The 15996-nt window shown below is 49.0% G+C and overlaps 1 protein-coding gene across 1 annotated transcript in view; it reads right to left on the bottom strand.

Annotated features, from left to right (window-relative positions):
* Nucleotides 1-15996, bottom strand: part of RAD23A (RAD23 homolog A, nucleotide excision repair protein) — a 245568-nt gene that overhangs the window by 132594 nt on the left and 96978 nt on the right. The window contains exons 3-4 of the mRNA XM_069604181.1: nucleotides 2990-3165; nucleotides 1019-1074 (exon numbers count right to left, since the gene is read on the bottom strand). Coding sequence (XP_069460282.1) covers nucleotides 1019-1074; nucleotides 2990-3165 — 232 coding nt within the window. The remainder of the gene's footprint in view (nucleotides 1-1018; nucleotides 1075-2989; nucleotides 3166-15996) is intronic.

The following is a 15996-nucleotide window of genomic DNA, read 5'->3' as shown; positions in this document are numbered from 1 at the left end:
AGGAAGAGAGACTAGCTCCAATTAGTATAAATCAATAGTGTCATGCCAAAAGGAGAACTTTGCGAAATAGCGTCCATCTACGATGGCGGAAAAAACCATCTGAGGTACCTCGACGCGTGAAGGTCCATGGGTACAGTGGATGTCACACTAGGCATAGTATTCCTGGCACGCCCTGTCGACGTCCCTTTTTGAATTTCAAAAACAACTAATACTTGGTTTCCACTAGATGTTTCTACTTCTCAGCCACCATCTTCAGAAGTCATCCTCGGGTCTTGCCCCCAATCTCAATGGTCTTATTCCAAATCCCAAAAATGTCTTAGTAGCTAGCCATTCAGCACATCTGCAAGCTATTTTTTTCAATTTCTTTTTAACATCCCTGCGGAAAGATCCAGCATCAACAGAAGATTTGGGAGGGGGCAGAAGGGGAATAAACCTGTACGCATTTTTTGTTTTTACTTCTCTCCACAATTACAAACACTGTTCCCCTGCCTAAGGGCTAGAAAGAAACATGCAAGGGGCATTTCTGTATTACCAAGTCTCATCTATACACCTTAAACAAGGACAAAGTGCAAATGCACACATACATGTGTTTAGCACTGACATTTGCAGGGACTAAAAGCAGGATCTACTGTTGTACATCCAGAGGTCAAGCACTGAATCTAGTGCCTACACAAAAACCAAGCAACACGATTTTTGAAACCAGAGGAAAATGAAGTTCCAAAGCATACAGAAATTGCTGCTGGGGGGGGGGAACTGACAGGTTTGCACTACGAGCATGAGCCCTTTGGTTGAGAAGTTTCTAAAATGGTTTAAGTTTATTTAATTTACGTAAAGTGGTAAAACAATTCTTGTAAAACAGCATGTGCTATCACAATCTTGGCATGTGTTCTTACTATCAAACTCTAAACAGTTTACTTAGCAACATAGAAAAAGTAAGGCCGAGTTAGGTCAAGATAATCAAATCAATGCCCCACATGAGGCAAGAGGAACAGGGAGAAAAGGTGGCTTTTCAACCTACCCAATGCAGATGCTGCATCCTCCTGCCGTGCCACGCTACCTGAAGGAGGAACAGAGCTGAAAAAGTAAAAGAGAAAATAGTATACAAGTGTCCTTTTAAACATCGTAATTTCAGATAATAACATATGACTTGACACCAGCATCTAATAAAGGGAAAACGGGTCAGAGTTAAGAAAGTGTACCCATCAGGTCAGTACTATTCGCATTTCTAGTAACCAGTAAATTCTGAAATGGTAAAGCCACTTTTCCGCTGGGTTTTCCATCCATATAATGCTGCAGGACATCAATACCTTTTGAAAGAAGTGCAAGCCCGATAAAGACGCACGAGCACAAATGCTGGAGAGCCTTGCTCAAGGAACACAGCACAAGAAACAGCATCAAAGTACACCAGACTCTACCTACTCTAGAGCGATGCAGCAAGCAAGCAGGAGCTACAGCACCTCACAAGACTAGTGGCAAACCAACATAACAGCACATCCCACGCCAATTCAGAGAGAATGAGGATTGTGGAGTCATAACACTAGCAGCTGCATGGCTCTACAGAATACCCCAAACTCTCAAAGACATCAACCACTCCACGCTACTACTTAGCATAACTTTACATAAAGGAGCACAGTTACCAAGTTATAGCACAGGATCGAGCTAGGCAGTCCAAGGAGTGTAAAACATGACCAGTAAGCCAGCACCCACTGCTGTTCACACAGCAACATAAATAAAATCGGCTTTTCAGCCGACATTTTCCCCTTAATTATTAAGTGTCTGAATCCATACCTTTGTAGCACACATTCACCAAGTGGAGAATTGGAATTACTGCAGTACAACTGGATGCCAGTTGACCAACAAATCACCTACAAATACTATTTCCAATAACCAGTCCTAACCGCCAGAAGTCAATAACTAGCCCAAGTCTGGAGAAACTGGTCAGGCACACTGGCCAGTGTATGTTAGCAAGGAACACCCACTTGATCATACCTAGTTTCATTGCAATGAAGACAGTACAAATAAAAAAAATCATACAAGTGATGCTCAAATGCTTCGAGATGCAGCCCCCACATTGTCCTACCCACTACATACGTCTTTTCTGGCGCTGTGTCCGTGGGCGGCTTCCTCTGCTTTTATCCACATGGTATGTGTCGCTCATAACAGGTGTATTTGTAGAGAGTTTATTCATCCCCAGAGGAGAATCTTGGCGCTATTGACACAACAGATGTTTCGTTACCCAACTTAATGGTACTCATTTTTATCGACCCTGGAAGGATGAAGGGCTGAGTGGAGATGCCAGGATTTTAACCTGTGACCAGGAGGTCAACCACAGGCCGCTCTAGTCGGTGCATTAGTCCACTGAGCCACACACCTGGATCAGTACCATCAATTGAAGGAAGATTACAGCAGCCTGGCCCAACCTGTACATTGCTGGTGTTAACAGGCCGCACCCACTTTGCTCCCCCTGTCAACGTAAGTAGTATGTGACCCTCTGCCTAAATATTTTTTTTGTTTAACCTGGCCAAATTGCATTCATGTATTAAAGTGCAGCAACAGACAAAGCAAAAAACACAGTTGAGCAAGAACACAGTTCAGCAAGACAATGACGAAACTTAGTTCCAGACTCTACCATGACCAACTGTACCAAACAAATAATTGGGATTATTTGCCAATCTTGACCTCTTAGAAAGTGGGTAAAGCTCATTCAGCAAACTCGGAAAATAAATATGGCAGAGCACTGCCTCTCCAGCCCGACTGCCATGACTAGCCTACCATCCAACTTCAGACGTACGTGAAGGGTAGCTCACAGAAATTAAGCTTCAGCAATACAGCCATCTGATGACAATTCTATTAATTTCACAATTCTGGTCTGTACACAAAGCAACTTGATGGCTTGCCCTTCATTTGGCAATGGACGGAAATAGATGTATACACAATTGTCATTTAGCTCCCTTACTCGTTCCCAATGAAGTGCTCCCAAGTTGCTTACCCAGTCACGGCAGCGGGAGGCGGCACGGCTGGAGGCTCCTCGACAACCTTCGGTTTCTCCTCGGTTTCGGCACATGCTGCTTGCACGGTCGGTGAAGAAGTAGTTGCAACAGGCGTCCGTGAAGCCTGGGTTGTGGGCGCACTCGAGTCCTGAGGTGCATTTGTGGGATCTGCATACTGTTGAGAAAAGAATGAAGTTAGCATTTGTGGGTGGCCAGCAGGATGGCCTAGTTAATTGTCTCTATACGCAATCAATTGGCCTCTCTTGCAGGAAATCAATAAAGGTCAAGTATTAGTACAAGGGAGGCCCATCAGGGGCGCATGGAGGAAAGCGACCCTTTCAGTGCGCTCTGAGCCAGAAGGACGTAAAAGTGTTCCGAGATCTCCCTGCCCCCCCCCCCCTCAAAGCTAATCCAGCGGTGGCCCCCGTGAGAGTAGTGCTGAGATAGCCGCTTGGAGAGCGGAGGCGGGAGAGGCCGAGGAAAGTGCACGCAAGGTCTGGTCTTGCGAACCCTACGGGTTCATAGACATAATTTCGAATACAAAATATTCGAAAGTCAAAAAGTCGAAAAAAAAAACGTCGAATTTTTTTTAATTACGTTTTTTTTTCGAAATGGGGGGGTTCCCCCCAACCCCCTTTTTTTATTTTTACCTATTTTTTTCACAGAAACTAGAGCCCAAAAAAAAATATCGAAAAAAAAAACAATGACTTTTTTTTCTCCACATTTTTGATTCGACTTTTTTGACTTTCGAAATTATGTTTTCGAAATTATGACTGGACACCAACCCTACGTGCTGGGGGCCAGCGACTCCCAAGGACAATGTGTGGCAGCGCTGCCCGCCCGCTTTGGGGGTCAGCGACCTCAGCAGCATACCACCACAGCAGGAGGCGAACAGAGGAGCACAGCAAGGAAAGCCGCTACGCTAATAGGCACTGGAGGGCCAGTGATAAAGCAGCCCCTGCAACGGAGCCAGCGCTAAGTGGAGGGACACGGCCTTGGATGTTGCGTGTGAGGGTCCCCCTGTCATGGAACTCTGGTTTGCGTGAAAGGGACTCGCCACCAAGGCCTGAAGAGAGGGCTGGAGGCAGAGGCCTGGCACGAGTGCCATGCAGTTGGCCCCCCTGGGGAGTACAGTCATCAGCCTATCCGTGGGGCGCCAGAGAGGAAGAGCAGGGACAACGCTGGTCTGCAGGGGGTGGAGGCCAAACTTGCGACATTCCCTTTACCCCCCACACCCCCATCCAGCCAGCGTCTCGAGTGCGGGCCCTAGGAGCAAGCAGTGACACCAGAGACGGAGGAAGAGACCCGCAGCAACCAAATTGGGCAATCCCGCCACAGAGGCAGAAGAGTATCCCCCCCCCGCACATGGGGAATGGAGCCCCCATAAGGAGCCTGGTAGGTACCACAGGGGGCAGGCGCTAACCAGGGCTGGGCGTCCCCTCCCAGACGGTGGACAACGTTCGACATCAGGGCAGCCAGAGTCTCCTGGGACGAGGGGGGGAGACCCGACCGGAAGCACCCGAGCAACAGCCTAGAAGAACAGAGTGAAACACATTTGTGCCCCCAGCCCGGTGCATGAGCTGGAAGGATGGTTTGGGATGATGCAGGCCAGCCAGTACAGAGGAGGAGGGCAAGTTCCGTTTAGGGTTCGGAGGCGGGGTATCCTCACTGGGCTCAACTTGTACAGTGGCATGGTGTCCAGGTGATTAATAAAAACGGTGTCATGACCTCGGGGGGAGCTGGTGATTGGCTTCCTTAACGTAAGAGGGCTAAATTCGCCTGCTAAGAGATCAATGACCATGTGGGAATTCCGAAGGGCCAAGCTAGATCTCCTGATGCACTGGCAGAGGGGGAGGGAACCGCGCCTGGGGCCTACCATATGCTGTGTAGGGCTGCTAAATTGTGGATTTATAGGGCGAAACTCAAGGCCATCCTAGTTCAGGACACGGAAAAACAGCTACTATACCTAAAACAAATACCATGAGCGAGGGGGAAAAGGCAGGCAAAATACTGGCTTGGAATCTATGGGAGGAAGGAAAAGCGATAAGGTAATCAGGGAAGCGGGGGACAGGGAGGTGCACGATCTGGTGTTTCTATGAAAATCTCTATTCTTCTGAATTCACTGGCAAGGACGAGCAGATTCCTGGACCCCACCCCCCCCCCGTCCGTGGAAGGGGGAGGAGGGGCCGCGAAGAATCTGAACGGCTGGGGCGCCTACCTCTGAGGAGATTGTGAGGACAAGTAAGGGGATGAAGCCAAGGACCGCGCTGAGAACGATGGGCGCTGTGTTAAGTTTTACAAAAGCTACAGATCTATCCTGGCCCCATACCTGGACAGAATGTTCAACTAAGTATTGTAAGGGGGGTGGGGGGGGATGTAGGAGGGCCTCTATGCTTGAGGCCATGATAGACAATACACAAAGAGGCAGGGACCCAACGAGATATGCCTCTGAGGTCCCAGCGCCGAAATCCTGCAGGAGCAGACGAATAGTCCTCCAGACCCCTAAACCATTTCTCCCAGAATTCTATCAACTCCTGAGGAAAACACACCGGAGGGGGGGGGGCCGAGGGTGGGGGGCATTGGAACGACAGAGGGAAGGGGACATGGATAAAATGATCAGGATTCAACTTTCCCCCGCAGATTACCTCACTGCCTTCGCCCCAAGCCCGAATGGAAAGATGTTCTTGAAAACTATTGTTCTGCTCTCAACTGCTGCGGCCACTCACTGTTGACTCCCAGAAGAGATTTCTGAACCTTTGTTTTTGGTTTGCTCAATGATATTTTAAAGCTGCTCTGTTTTTTACTGCTGCTTCCAAAACTTCTGCTTGCAAAAACTGACATACATTACTGACCGTAAAAGTATTTGATAATTGTAGCTGCTTAAGATTCACATGCTGTGCATGACATCCATTGGTCACTGCAGAGTATTGCACCTTGTCTTCCGAGAATCGAAAGGGGACGTCGACATGGGCATGCCTGTAACACTATCCCTACGTGATGTGTAGTGTACCCAAAATTCCTCACGCGTCGAGGTCCCTCCGATTGTATCTTTTTCTGCCGTGAGGGAGCCTAAGACTAATGTGAGTACAGAAAAGAAAGAAGTCTACGTTTCTTCCAACCTGAGCGGGGAGGAAGGGTAGGCGCATGTGACTAAGCAGATCCAACCATCAGAAATGCTTTTACTTTAAGTAATGCATGTCTTCTGATGATTGTTAATCTGCTTAGAATCACATGCTGTGCATAGACTAGCGAGCAGTACCCGGAGTTGGGGGTGGGTTGTGAGAAGGAACAGTAGTGAAAAAATGACTTAGTACCGCTTGTCCCACCTGGGAATTAGACCTAGAGTGAGTTTGAAGTTAAATTTATTTGTAAAGCGCATCAGGCCCATGGGCAACCGGGCGCATAATCTTAGGTAAAGGTTACAACAAAAGTATACAAGAATATAAAATGTACAAGTTATACGCAGGTACAATATTACAAGTTATAAACAAGTACAAATTTACAAGTTATACACAAATACAGAATTTACAAGTTATGATCGAAACAGTGTGGCATATGTACACAAGTCGGATATGTTGCAGGTGGAGAGCTAGGCTAGCATGATGAAACCTCACGCTTACTGGGTGAACAGCCAAGCTTTGGCGTGGTTCTTGAACGTTAGGAACGAAGGTTCAATTCTTAAGTGGGTTGGCAGAGTGTTCCACAGTTTGGAAGCTAGGACAGGGAAGCTCACACCACCTGCTTTTTGGAGTTTAAATCTGGGTAGGGAGAAGCTGTGAGGAGTGTCTAGGCAATAGTGTTTTGTAAAGGAGTGTACAGAACTCCAGGTTGCCGCTTTGCAAATGGACTCCAGGGGAACATTTGCAATGAATGCTATGGAAGCCCTAGTGCCGCAAGTAGAATGTGCTCTAGGCTTGAAGGGCAGTACTCTTAACGAGAGAGAAACAGTGATGCATTTAACAATCCACCTAGAGATTATGATTTAGAGACAGGATCCCCTTCTCTACCAGCTGCCACAAACGAAAAATTGGTTTGTTTTCCTCAGTGGTTTAGTTCTGTACAAGTAATACATGACTACTCTAAGCACATCTAGTGTGTGTAAGCTTCTTTCTGCCATGTTAGTAGGGTTCTGGAAGAAGGTGGGCAGTTCAATTGATTGGTTCACATGGAACTTTGAGATAATTTGGGCGCAACTTTAGGATGAGTGCGCAGAACCACCTTGTGTCTATGGATAGTAACGAAAGGGTCTACTACTGAAAGGGCCAGTAGTTCAATTACCCTTCTTATAGAAGTGATAGCCACTAGGAAGGCTGTTTTATAGGTAAGGTCCTTTAGAGTAGCCTTGTGCATAGGCTCAAAGGGGAATCCCACAAGTCTAGTTAGAACCACATTTAGGTCCCATCCGGGAGCCAGGTTAGAAATGGGGGGAGTGAATCCTTTTAACCCCTTACATGAAAGCCTTAACTGGTATTTTCCACCATCACACCTTCTGCTGTGACGTAGTGTAGGCCGAGAGGGCAGCTAAGTGCACCTTTAGTGAATTAAAAACCAGTCCTGAATCCGGTAAGTGGGTCAGGTACAATACAATGTGCGTAGGAGAGCAGTCAATGGGATTGACGCCCCTGGCATTACACCAGATAAGAGTTTCCATTTACTGGAATAGCAGTATCTGGTGTTGGGTTTTCTAGTATGTCCATACATCTGAGGGAGTTGGAGGTGTCCGAAATCTATGACCTCAGGAGCCAGGTTGCCAAGTTCAGAGTTTGTGGGTCTGGGTGAAGGGTCTTCCCTTTGTCCTGAGACATGTTGTACGGGCAAGGGAGTTTCACTGGAGGAGATGGCGAACCAGGGTTGGCGGGCCCACATGGTGGCCACCAATATCATGGTGACTTGTTCCTGGTGCATCTTGTGCACCATCTTGTTGAGTAAGGGAGTTTGGGCGTGCGGGGGATTTGGGAGCGTAAGACATGCATTACTTACCGTAAAAGCATTTCTGATGATTGTATCTGCTTAGATTCACATGCTGTGCATATGGTCTCACATCCATTGGTAACCGCAGAGTATTGTATCTTGTCTTTCGGGGGACCGAAAGGGGACGTCGGCATAGGCGTGTCTGAAACACTATCCCCATTGTGACGTGTGTAGTACCCAAAATCCCTCACGCGCCGAGGTTCCTCCGATTGTATTTTTTCTGCCATGAGGGAGCCCAAGGCTATAGTGAGTGAGTACATGAAGAGAGAAAGTAGTAAGAAGTCCACGTTCCTTCCACCCCGAGCGGGGAGGCACGGAGGGCGCACGTGAATCTAAGCAAATACAATCATCAGAAATGCTTTGACGGTAAGTAATGCATGTCTGATGCTTGTTAATCTGCTTAGAATCACATGCTGTGCATAGACTAGCGAACAGTACCCAAAGTTGGAGGTGGGTTGTGAGAAGGAACAGTAGAAAAAAGATGTCTTAGTACTGCTTGTCCCACCTGAGAATCAGACCTAGGAGTGTCTAGGCAATAGTGTTTTGTAAAGGTGTGTACAGAACTCCAGGTTGCCGCTTTGCAAATGGACTCTAGGGGAACATTTGCAATGAATGCTATTGATGCCCCAGTGCTTCGAGTAGAATGTGCTCTAGGCTTGAAGGGCAGTTCTCTCTTTGCAAGAGTGTGTAACATAGTGTGATGCATTTGACAATCCACCTTGATATTGCCGATTTAGTGACAGGATCCCCTTCTCTACCAGCTGCTACTGAAACAAAGAATAGTTTAGTTTTCCTCAGTGGTTTAGTTCTATCCATGTAGAACATGACTGCCCTGCACACATCTAGTGTGTGAAGGCTTCTTTCGGCCATGTTAGTAGGTCTCTGGAAGAACGTGGGTAGTTCGATTGACTGGTTCACATGGAACTTCCAAATAAATTTCGGCGCAAATCTGGGACGAGTGCGCAGAACTACCTTATCTTTGTGGGCTGTAACAAAGGGGTCCAAAACCGAGAGGGCTTGTAGTTCGCCAACTCTTCTGATAGAAGTGATAGCTACTGGAAAGGCTGTCTTGTAAGTCAGGTCTTTCAGACTAGCTTTATGCATAGGCTCAAAAGGGGGTCCCATGAGCCTAGTTAAAGCCACATTTAGATCCCACCCAGGGGGTGAGTGATGGGGGATAAATTCTTTTAACCACAGGTATTATCCACACCTTCTGCTGTGACGTGGTGTAGGCTGACAATGCCGCTAGGTGGACCTTTAAGGAATTGAAGACTAACCCAGAGTCTAACAGATGGGCTAGATATAACACAATGTGTGAAGGCGAGCAATCGGTGGGATTGACGCCTTTGGAACTGCACCAGATGACAAAACGTTTCCATTTGCTGGCATAGCAATAAAGTGTGTTAGGCTTTCTTGCCTCCCTCAGTATGTCCATGCATCTTTGAGGGAGTTGCAGATGTCCAAACTATGACTACAGGAGCCAGGCTGCTAAGTTCAGAGTTTGTGGGCATGGGTGCAGAGTCTCCCCCCTGTCCTGAGACATGTTGTCCGGGCAGGGCAGCTTGACTGGTGGGTAGAGGGACATTTCCATCAGGTGCGCGAACCAAGGTTGGCGGGCCCACATGGGAGCCACCAGCATCATGGTGACTGGTTCCTGGTGCATCTTGTGTACTCTCTTGTTCAGAAGGGAAGTCGGGGGGGGGGGGGGGGGGGGGCGTAGACAAATTTCCCTGGGGGTACCTGGAGGCGTAATCTTGGCATTGGGCGTTCTCCTGAGTGGCAAACAGGTCGATCTCTGCAAACCCCCATTCTGCGAATGTCTTCGTGCAGTCGCCATTCGTACTCTTCTGGCAGAGGAAAATCTGAGTACGTCTGCCAGAAGATTGAGTTCCCCTGGAACATGTTGGGATATCAGGAACATCTTGTGTTTGAGAGCCCATATCCAGATGTTTTGGGACAGCTTGGATAGCCCTGGAGAGTGAGTGCTCACCTGTTTGTTCAGGGAATACATTGCTGTTGTGCTGTCGGTTAGGACCAGCACTGTCTTCCCTTGCAGTTGCTCCTGAAAGGCTTTCAATGCTTTGAACACTGCTAGTAGCTCCAGTAAATTTATATGGTTGGACGCTACCTGAGGGGACCACACTCCGTGCGCTGTCTGTTGAACCTAGGGGGTGGGGGGGGGGGGGGCAAGCCCCCACCACCCTGTGAGGGATGCGTCTTTCGTGAGAGTGGCTTCCACTGCAGTGGTGGTGAAGGTCTTCCCTTTCAAGAGGTTCTCCCTCGACCACCACTGCAGAGACCGAGGGCTGGCGAGACAACTAACAGATCTTCCCATTGTCCGCTGGCCTGACACCACTGGCTGTTGAGCCACTCTTGCATGGGACGCATGCGCAGCCGCGTGTGGGGAACCAAGTATATGCATGACGCCATCATCCCTAGCAAACGCATAGCTTTGCGTACCGTCACCTCTCGACTGGCTACATACTGAGGAACCTGAGAGAGCATGTTCTGAACCCTCTCGGTGGACGGTAAGACTAGATAGTCTTCCGTACGAATTAAAGCCCCCAGGAACCGTTTTACTTGGCTGGGGACTAAGCTGGATTTCTTTTCGTTGATAGAAAATCCCAGGCTGAACAGTAGGTCTACTGTCTTTTGGGTGTTCGAAAAACAAACGTCGAACGAGTCCCCCGTGATGAGCCAATAGTCGAGGTAGGGGTAAACTGGAACTGAAAGTCTGCGCAGGTGTGCCGCTGCCACTGCCAGGACCTTGGTAAACACCCTTGGTGCCGAGGCTATACCGAAGGGGAGTACTTTGAACTTGTAGTGTTTGTCCTGAATCACGAACCTTAGGAATTTTCTGTGCGCTGGCAGCATTGAAATATGAAAGTATGCATATTTCATATCCAATGTTGTCATGAAGTCCCCCGTTTTAGCAATGGGATCACCTCTTGCAGTGTTACCATGCAAAACTTCTGGGGCTTTATGAACTTGTTCACTGGGCGCAGGTCTAGAACAGGACGCATGGCGAGATCCTTTTTGGGTACAAGTACACTGAATAGATACCCTCGTTTACCTGAAGAATCGGGACGGCTTCTATGGCGTCCTTTCCCAGCAGCGCTTCCACCTCTTGGATCAGAATCTGCAGATGTTCCTGTGAAAGGCGTCGATGTTTCGGCGGTCTGAACTGTGGAGGTCGGGCGAATTCCACGCAGTAACCGTGGGCGACCGTCTTTAAGACCCACTGGTCTGAAGTTATCCCCTCCCATGCCTTGAGGAAAGATGTTAATCGCTCCCCGACCGGGGAGACATGGGAGGGGACCCGAACGTGGTCATTTCTGACCCGAAGTTGACGCTCCTCTGGAATTGGAGCCTCTGCCTCCATTCTTTCCACGCTTCTGACCCCTCTGGGGTTAGTAAGTGGGGCTTGCAGCAGGTTGACTTGAAGTTGCCCGTGCCGAAATTGAGCGGCGCAGGCTTGTCCTCGAAAGGACCGCCGAGAATTACTGCCCCTCTGTGAAGAGGGTTTTTGGGAAATCTGGTGCAGCGACTTAAGTCTCGTGCTCCTTCTTGGCTGTCTCCAACGCATCGTCTACCGCCTTCCCGAAGAGGTTGGCCTCTTCGATGGGTTTGTTGATGATGGATGCCTGGGTCTCAGGCCTGAAGCCCGATGTGCGCAGCCACGCGTGTCTCTTTAGGCGATTACCCTGTGCGAGAGACCTGCCTGCTGTCTCTGCGGAGTCCAGGGTATTCTTTACAACATTCTGGTTGGCAAGTTTGCCCTCTGAGACAATGGCGAGAAGCTTGGCTCTGGTTGGTCCCAGAACCTCCTGAAGGCCTTCTTGGAGTAGGTTCAATTGGAACGTAGCTTGCCAGTAACAACGTGTTATTGGCAATCCGGACGGTATAAGCCGCGGCCGACGACGTGATCTGTTTGCCCAAGGCACACAACCTTTTGGATTCCTTGTCCGGGGGTGACTCTCCCGTGGCAAGGGGAACCCCTGCTCTCTTGCGAGTGTTGGTCACCACCAGCGAGTCTGGGATTGTGTGCCCTTTGATATAAAGCGGGTCGGTGGGGGAGGGCCGGAAAAGTTTTCAACCCATGGGTTCACAGCCCTAGTCTGAGCGGGTGTGAGTAAGGAAGGGGCCAGCCGTCTCTTTACAGAGCTCACGAGAGGGATAGACTGGCTTGTCATTAATAATGTCCTCCGCAAAATCTTGTTCGGGCAAGGCTTCAAGCGTGGCAATTTAAAAGAATTCTGCTGCTTTTTTCAACATGGTTGTTGAAAGCCATTTGATCATCCACCGGGGGAGCTGGTCGAACCAGGGTGGATGGGGGCGAGTCGAGGCAAACGATATCAGAACGGATCATCCTGCTGGGAGTCCTCCCAGTTGTCTGTTGCGCCTTGATCTTCCCCATAATTGTCCAGAAAAGAAGCCTCCTCTTCTTCTGTATAGATGTCCATACGTGTCTTTCTGGACATCTTCTCGATAGTCAACATAGTGTTGGACATCTAGGAGTTGGGCAACTTGTGTTTGAGGGTTAGGGTCTACACGAGCTTTTTTCAGCAGAGGTTGATCAGAAGACCCGAAAAACTGCTGCAGCCGATCCATACACCCCTCGAATTGCTCCGTGGTCCACTTGGACGACCCAAATGGACCCAGCTGAGTAGGAAACGGGTCCTCCACCCTAAGGCGTTGGATCTCCTCAGGGCTCTTGAGAGGGGGGTAACTGACTTTCTACGTAAGAGTCTTCGGGGGTCGTCTTCCAAATCCGTGGAAAACCTTTCGGTGGATTGGCCCATAACTGTGGCCGGAACCGGTACTAGGCCCACCGCCGTAGCAATCCTATTGATGCTCTTACTGATAATCACCGAATCTTCGGGAGACAACGCCTCCGATGATGGCTTCTCTGGTAGAGGCCTACTCGTAGTTTGAGCCTGCACGGGCCTTGGAAACCTTGGAACCCGTCGAAGTTTCTTGTTCAGAAACTTCGGCGTGTGTAGTTTGGGGAGTAGCGCCCTTGTTATGTTTGTTAAGGCCAGTCGTCATGCGCTGCTGCGGATGCGGGGAAGGCTTTGGATCAGATCGATCCGATGGCGCTTTCGCCTTCTTCGACAAAGTCGTCGAGGAGGGCGCTTGGGTTGTGTGCTTTGCACGGTGCGATTGTACGCCCCCGTCACCGGGTGTGGTCCCTGTAGCAGGACCAGAGACGAGCCTGGAAGGGTCGGGGATGGGCGTGGCGGCTCTAGAATAGTCCGCCTCAAGGTCTATAACGTCCGCGTTGAACGTTTGGTCATCCTATGTACCCGTCACTTTCGGCTGGTGTCGCGGCAGGGGAGGCTCCAGGCGTGACATACCGTACGCGGCCCACTGCTTCAACCGGCGCTCCTTAAGAGGTTTAGGAGTTTACACCACGAACACCGCTTTAGTGCTCTAGGGGGAGACAAGCGTTACAAGACGTGTGCTCGTCTTTCCACGGATATCTGACCCTACAGCAAGGCAGAATCTAAATGAAGTCCTTTCCATAGCAGAAGGGAAGGGTGACCAGACCAAAAAGGAAAGAAGTGGAAAAGAGGAAAGACATAGCAGTATGGCAAACCCCAAGCCCACTCTCCCTACTGTGTAGGCCGGCCAGAAGGCCCGACCACGTGGAGGTCCGAACACCGGATCTTAGGCGCCGGAACCCACAGCTGTAGACAATTCCCCCGTAGTCTTCGTCGAAGATATTCTTGATAAGCGAAGTGACTTAACAGGGATTAAACCGACAATTCGGTAAGATAAACAATGTCTCATGAAGAGCTCCGCTATAGGGTGACCAGTTATCTGGGCGGAAAAAAACAATCTAAGGGACCTCGGCGCGTGAGGGATTTTGGGTACTACACACGTCACGATAGGGATAGTGTTTCAGACACACCTATGCCGACGTCCCCTTCGGTCCCCCGAAAGACAAGATGCAATACTCTGCGGTTACCACTGGATGTCGGACCATATACACAGCATGCGATTCTAAGCAGATTAACAAGCATCAGAAACAATTTTCCCTTACCATGTGATCCACAGTCCGTTCCCCTTGGAATGGTTCTGGGGGTATCTGGAGGCGTAATCTTGGCATTGAGAGTTCTCCAGAGTTGCAAACAGGTCGATCTCTCGAAGCCCTGTTCTGCGAAAATGTTGGAGACGAGGTCTTCGTGTAATCGCCATTCGTACTCCATAGTTAGCAGGAAATCTCTGCGGAGTAAGTCTGCCAGAAGATTGCGTTCCCCTGAAACATGTTGTGACAACAGGAACATGTGTTTGCGAGCCCACATCCAAATGTTGGACAGCCCTGGAGAGAGTGTCTCCTTGCTTGTTCAGATCGTACATGGCCGTGATGCTGTCTGAAGATCAGAACAGTCTTCCCTTGCAGTGTCTGAAATGCTTTCAGTGCTTTGAACATTGCTAACAGTTCCAACAGATTCATGTTTTTTTTATTACTTGTATTGCGCACCAGACCGTGGTTATCAGGGCCCACTGCATAAGAACTTACAGCTTAGTTACACATAGCATAATCATATATACAAATTACAGCTTAATTATACATCAGAAAAAGTCATACATAAATTAAAACTGGTTGGCAGCATTATATATCCTAAAGAAACGGATAAGTAAAACAGCCAACAAAGATGTACAGAAGTATAAAAGTGAGCCAGGAGTTGGCTGGAATAATGAGATAGTTGTGGTTGGACGCTATGTCCGATGACCAAACTCTGTGCGCTGTTTGTTGAAGCAGGAGAGGGTCCCCCCTCCACCCCCACCCCACAAGAGAGGAGTCTGTAGTGAGAGTGGCTTCCACTACGGCAGTGGTGAAGGATTTTCCTTTTAAGAGGTTTTCCCCTCGACCATCACCGCAGCGAGAGAACTAGGGCCGGGGAGACAACTATTAGATCGTCCCATTGTCCGCTCGCCTGACACCACTGGCTGTTGAGCCACTCCTGCATTGGACGCAAGCGTGTGAGGAACCAAATAAATACATGACGCCATAATTCCTAACAGTAGCATAGCCTTGTGTACAGTCACCTCTCGACTGACTACATGGAGGGATTTGAAACATGTTTTGGACCCTCTCGTTGGAGGGGGAAGACGAGAGTCCTTTGTTCGAATTAGAGCCCCTAGGAATTGCTTGACTTGACTGGGGTCTAGGCTGGATTTCTTCTCGATGGAGAATCCGGCTGAATTAAAGGTCTATTGTCTTTTGGGTATTTGACAGACATGTCTCGTAGGAGTCCCCTGTTACGAGCCAGTCGTCGAGGTAAGGATAAACCGTGATGGATAGCCTGCACAGGTGTGCTGTTGCCACTGCCAGTATCTTTGTAAATACCCTTGGTGCCGAGGCTATGCCTAAAGGTAGTACCTTGAACTGATAAAGCTTGTCTTGTATCATGAATGAGGTTTTTTCTGTGCGCCGGTAACATTGAAATATGAAAGTACTTCCTGCAGAGTGACCATATGGAACTGGAGTTTGACAAATGTGTTTGCTGGGCGCAAATCTAGTACAGGGCGCATGGTGAGATCCTTTTTGGGTACAAGGAAGTACACTGAATAAATACCCTTGTTTACCTGTAGAAGAGGTACACCTTTATGGCGCCCTTTTCCTGCAGGGTCTCGACTTCTTGTAGCAGGATGCGCAGATGTTCTGGCGTCAGGCACCTTGATCGTGGCGGTCTGAATTGGGGGGTCTGGCAGAAATCTATACAGTACCTGTGGGCCATGGTCTTGAGTACCCACTGGTCTGTAGTTATTCCCTCCCATGCTTGAAGAAATGACGATAGCCGGCCAGTGATGCATGGGAGGGGACCCGGATCTGAGGGTCATTTTTGGCCTGAGGCCGGGGAGCATCGAGGGGGTAGCGGTCCGGCACCTTCCTTTACCACATCATTAGCCTCTTGTGGATACAGGGTGGAGTAGCTGCTGGTTCCTTGGGGAAGATGAATTATTTCCCGAACTGTATTGATTTTGAGGGAAACGTTGTCCACGAAAGGAATGTCTATTCCCGCTC

The sequence above is a fragment of the Ambystoma mexicanum genome, chromosome 3q (assembly GCF_040938575.1).
Source record: "Ambystoma mexicanum isolate Mex_15411 chromosome 3q, UKY_AmexF1_1, whole genome shotgun sequence".
Lineage (NCBI taxonomy): Eukaryota > Metazoa > Chordata > Amphibia > Caudata > Ambystomatidae > Ambystoma > Ambystoma mexicanum.
Note: the sequence above shows the minus strand (reverse complement) of the source record. Positions and strands in the feature narration are given on the sequence as shown.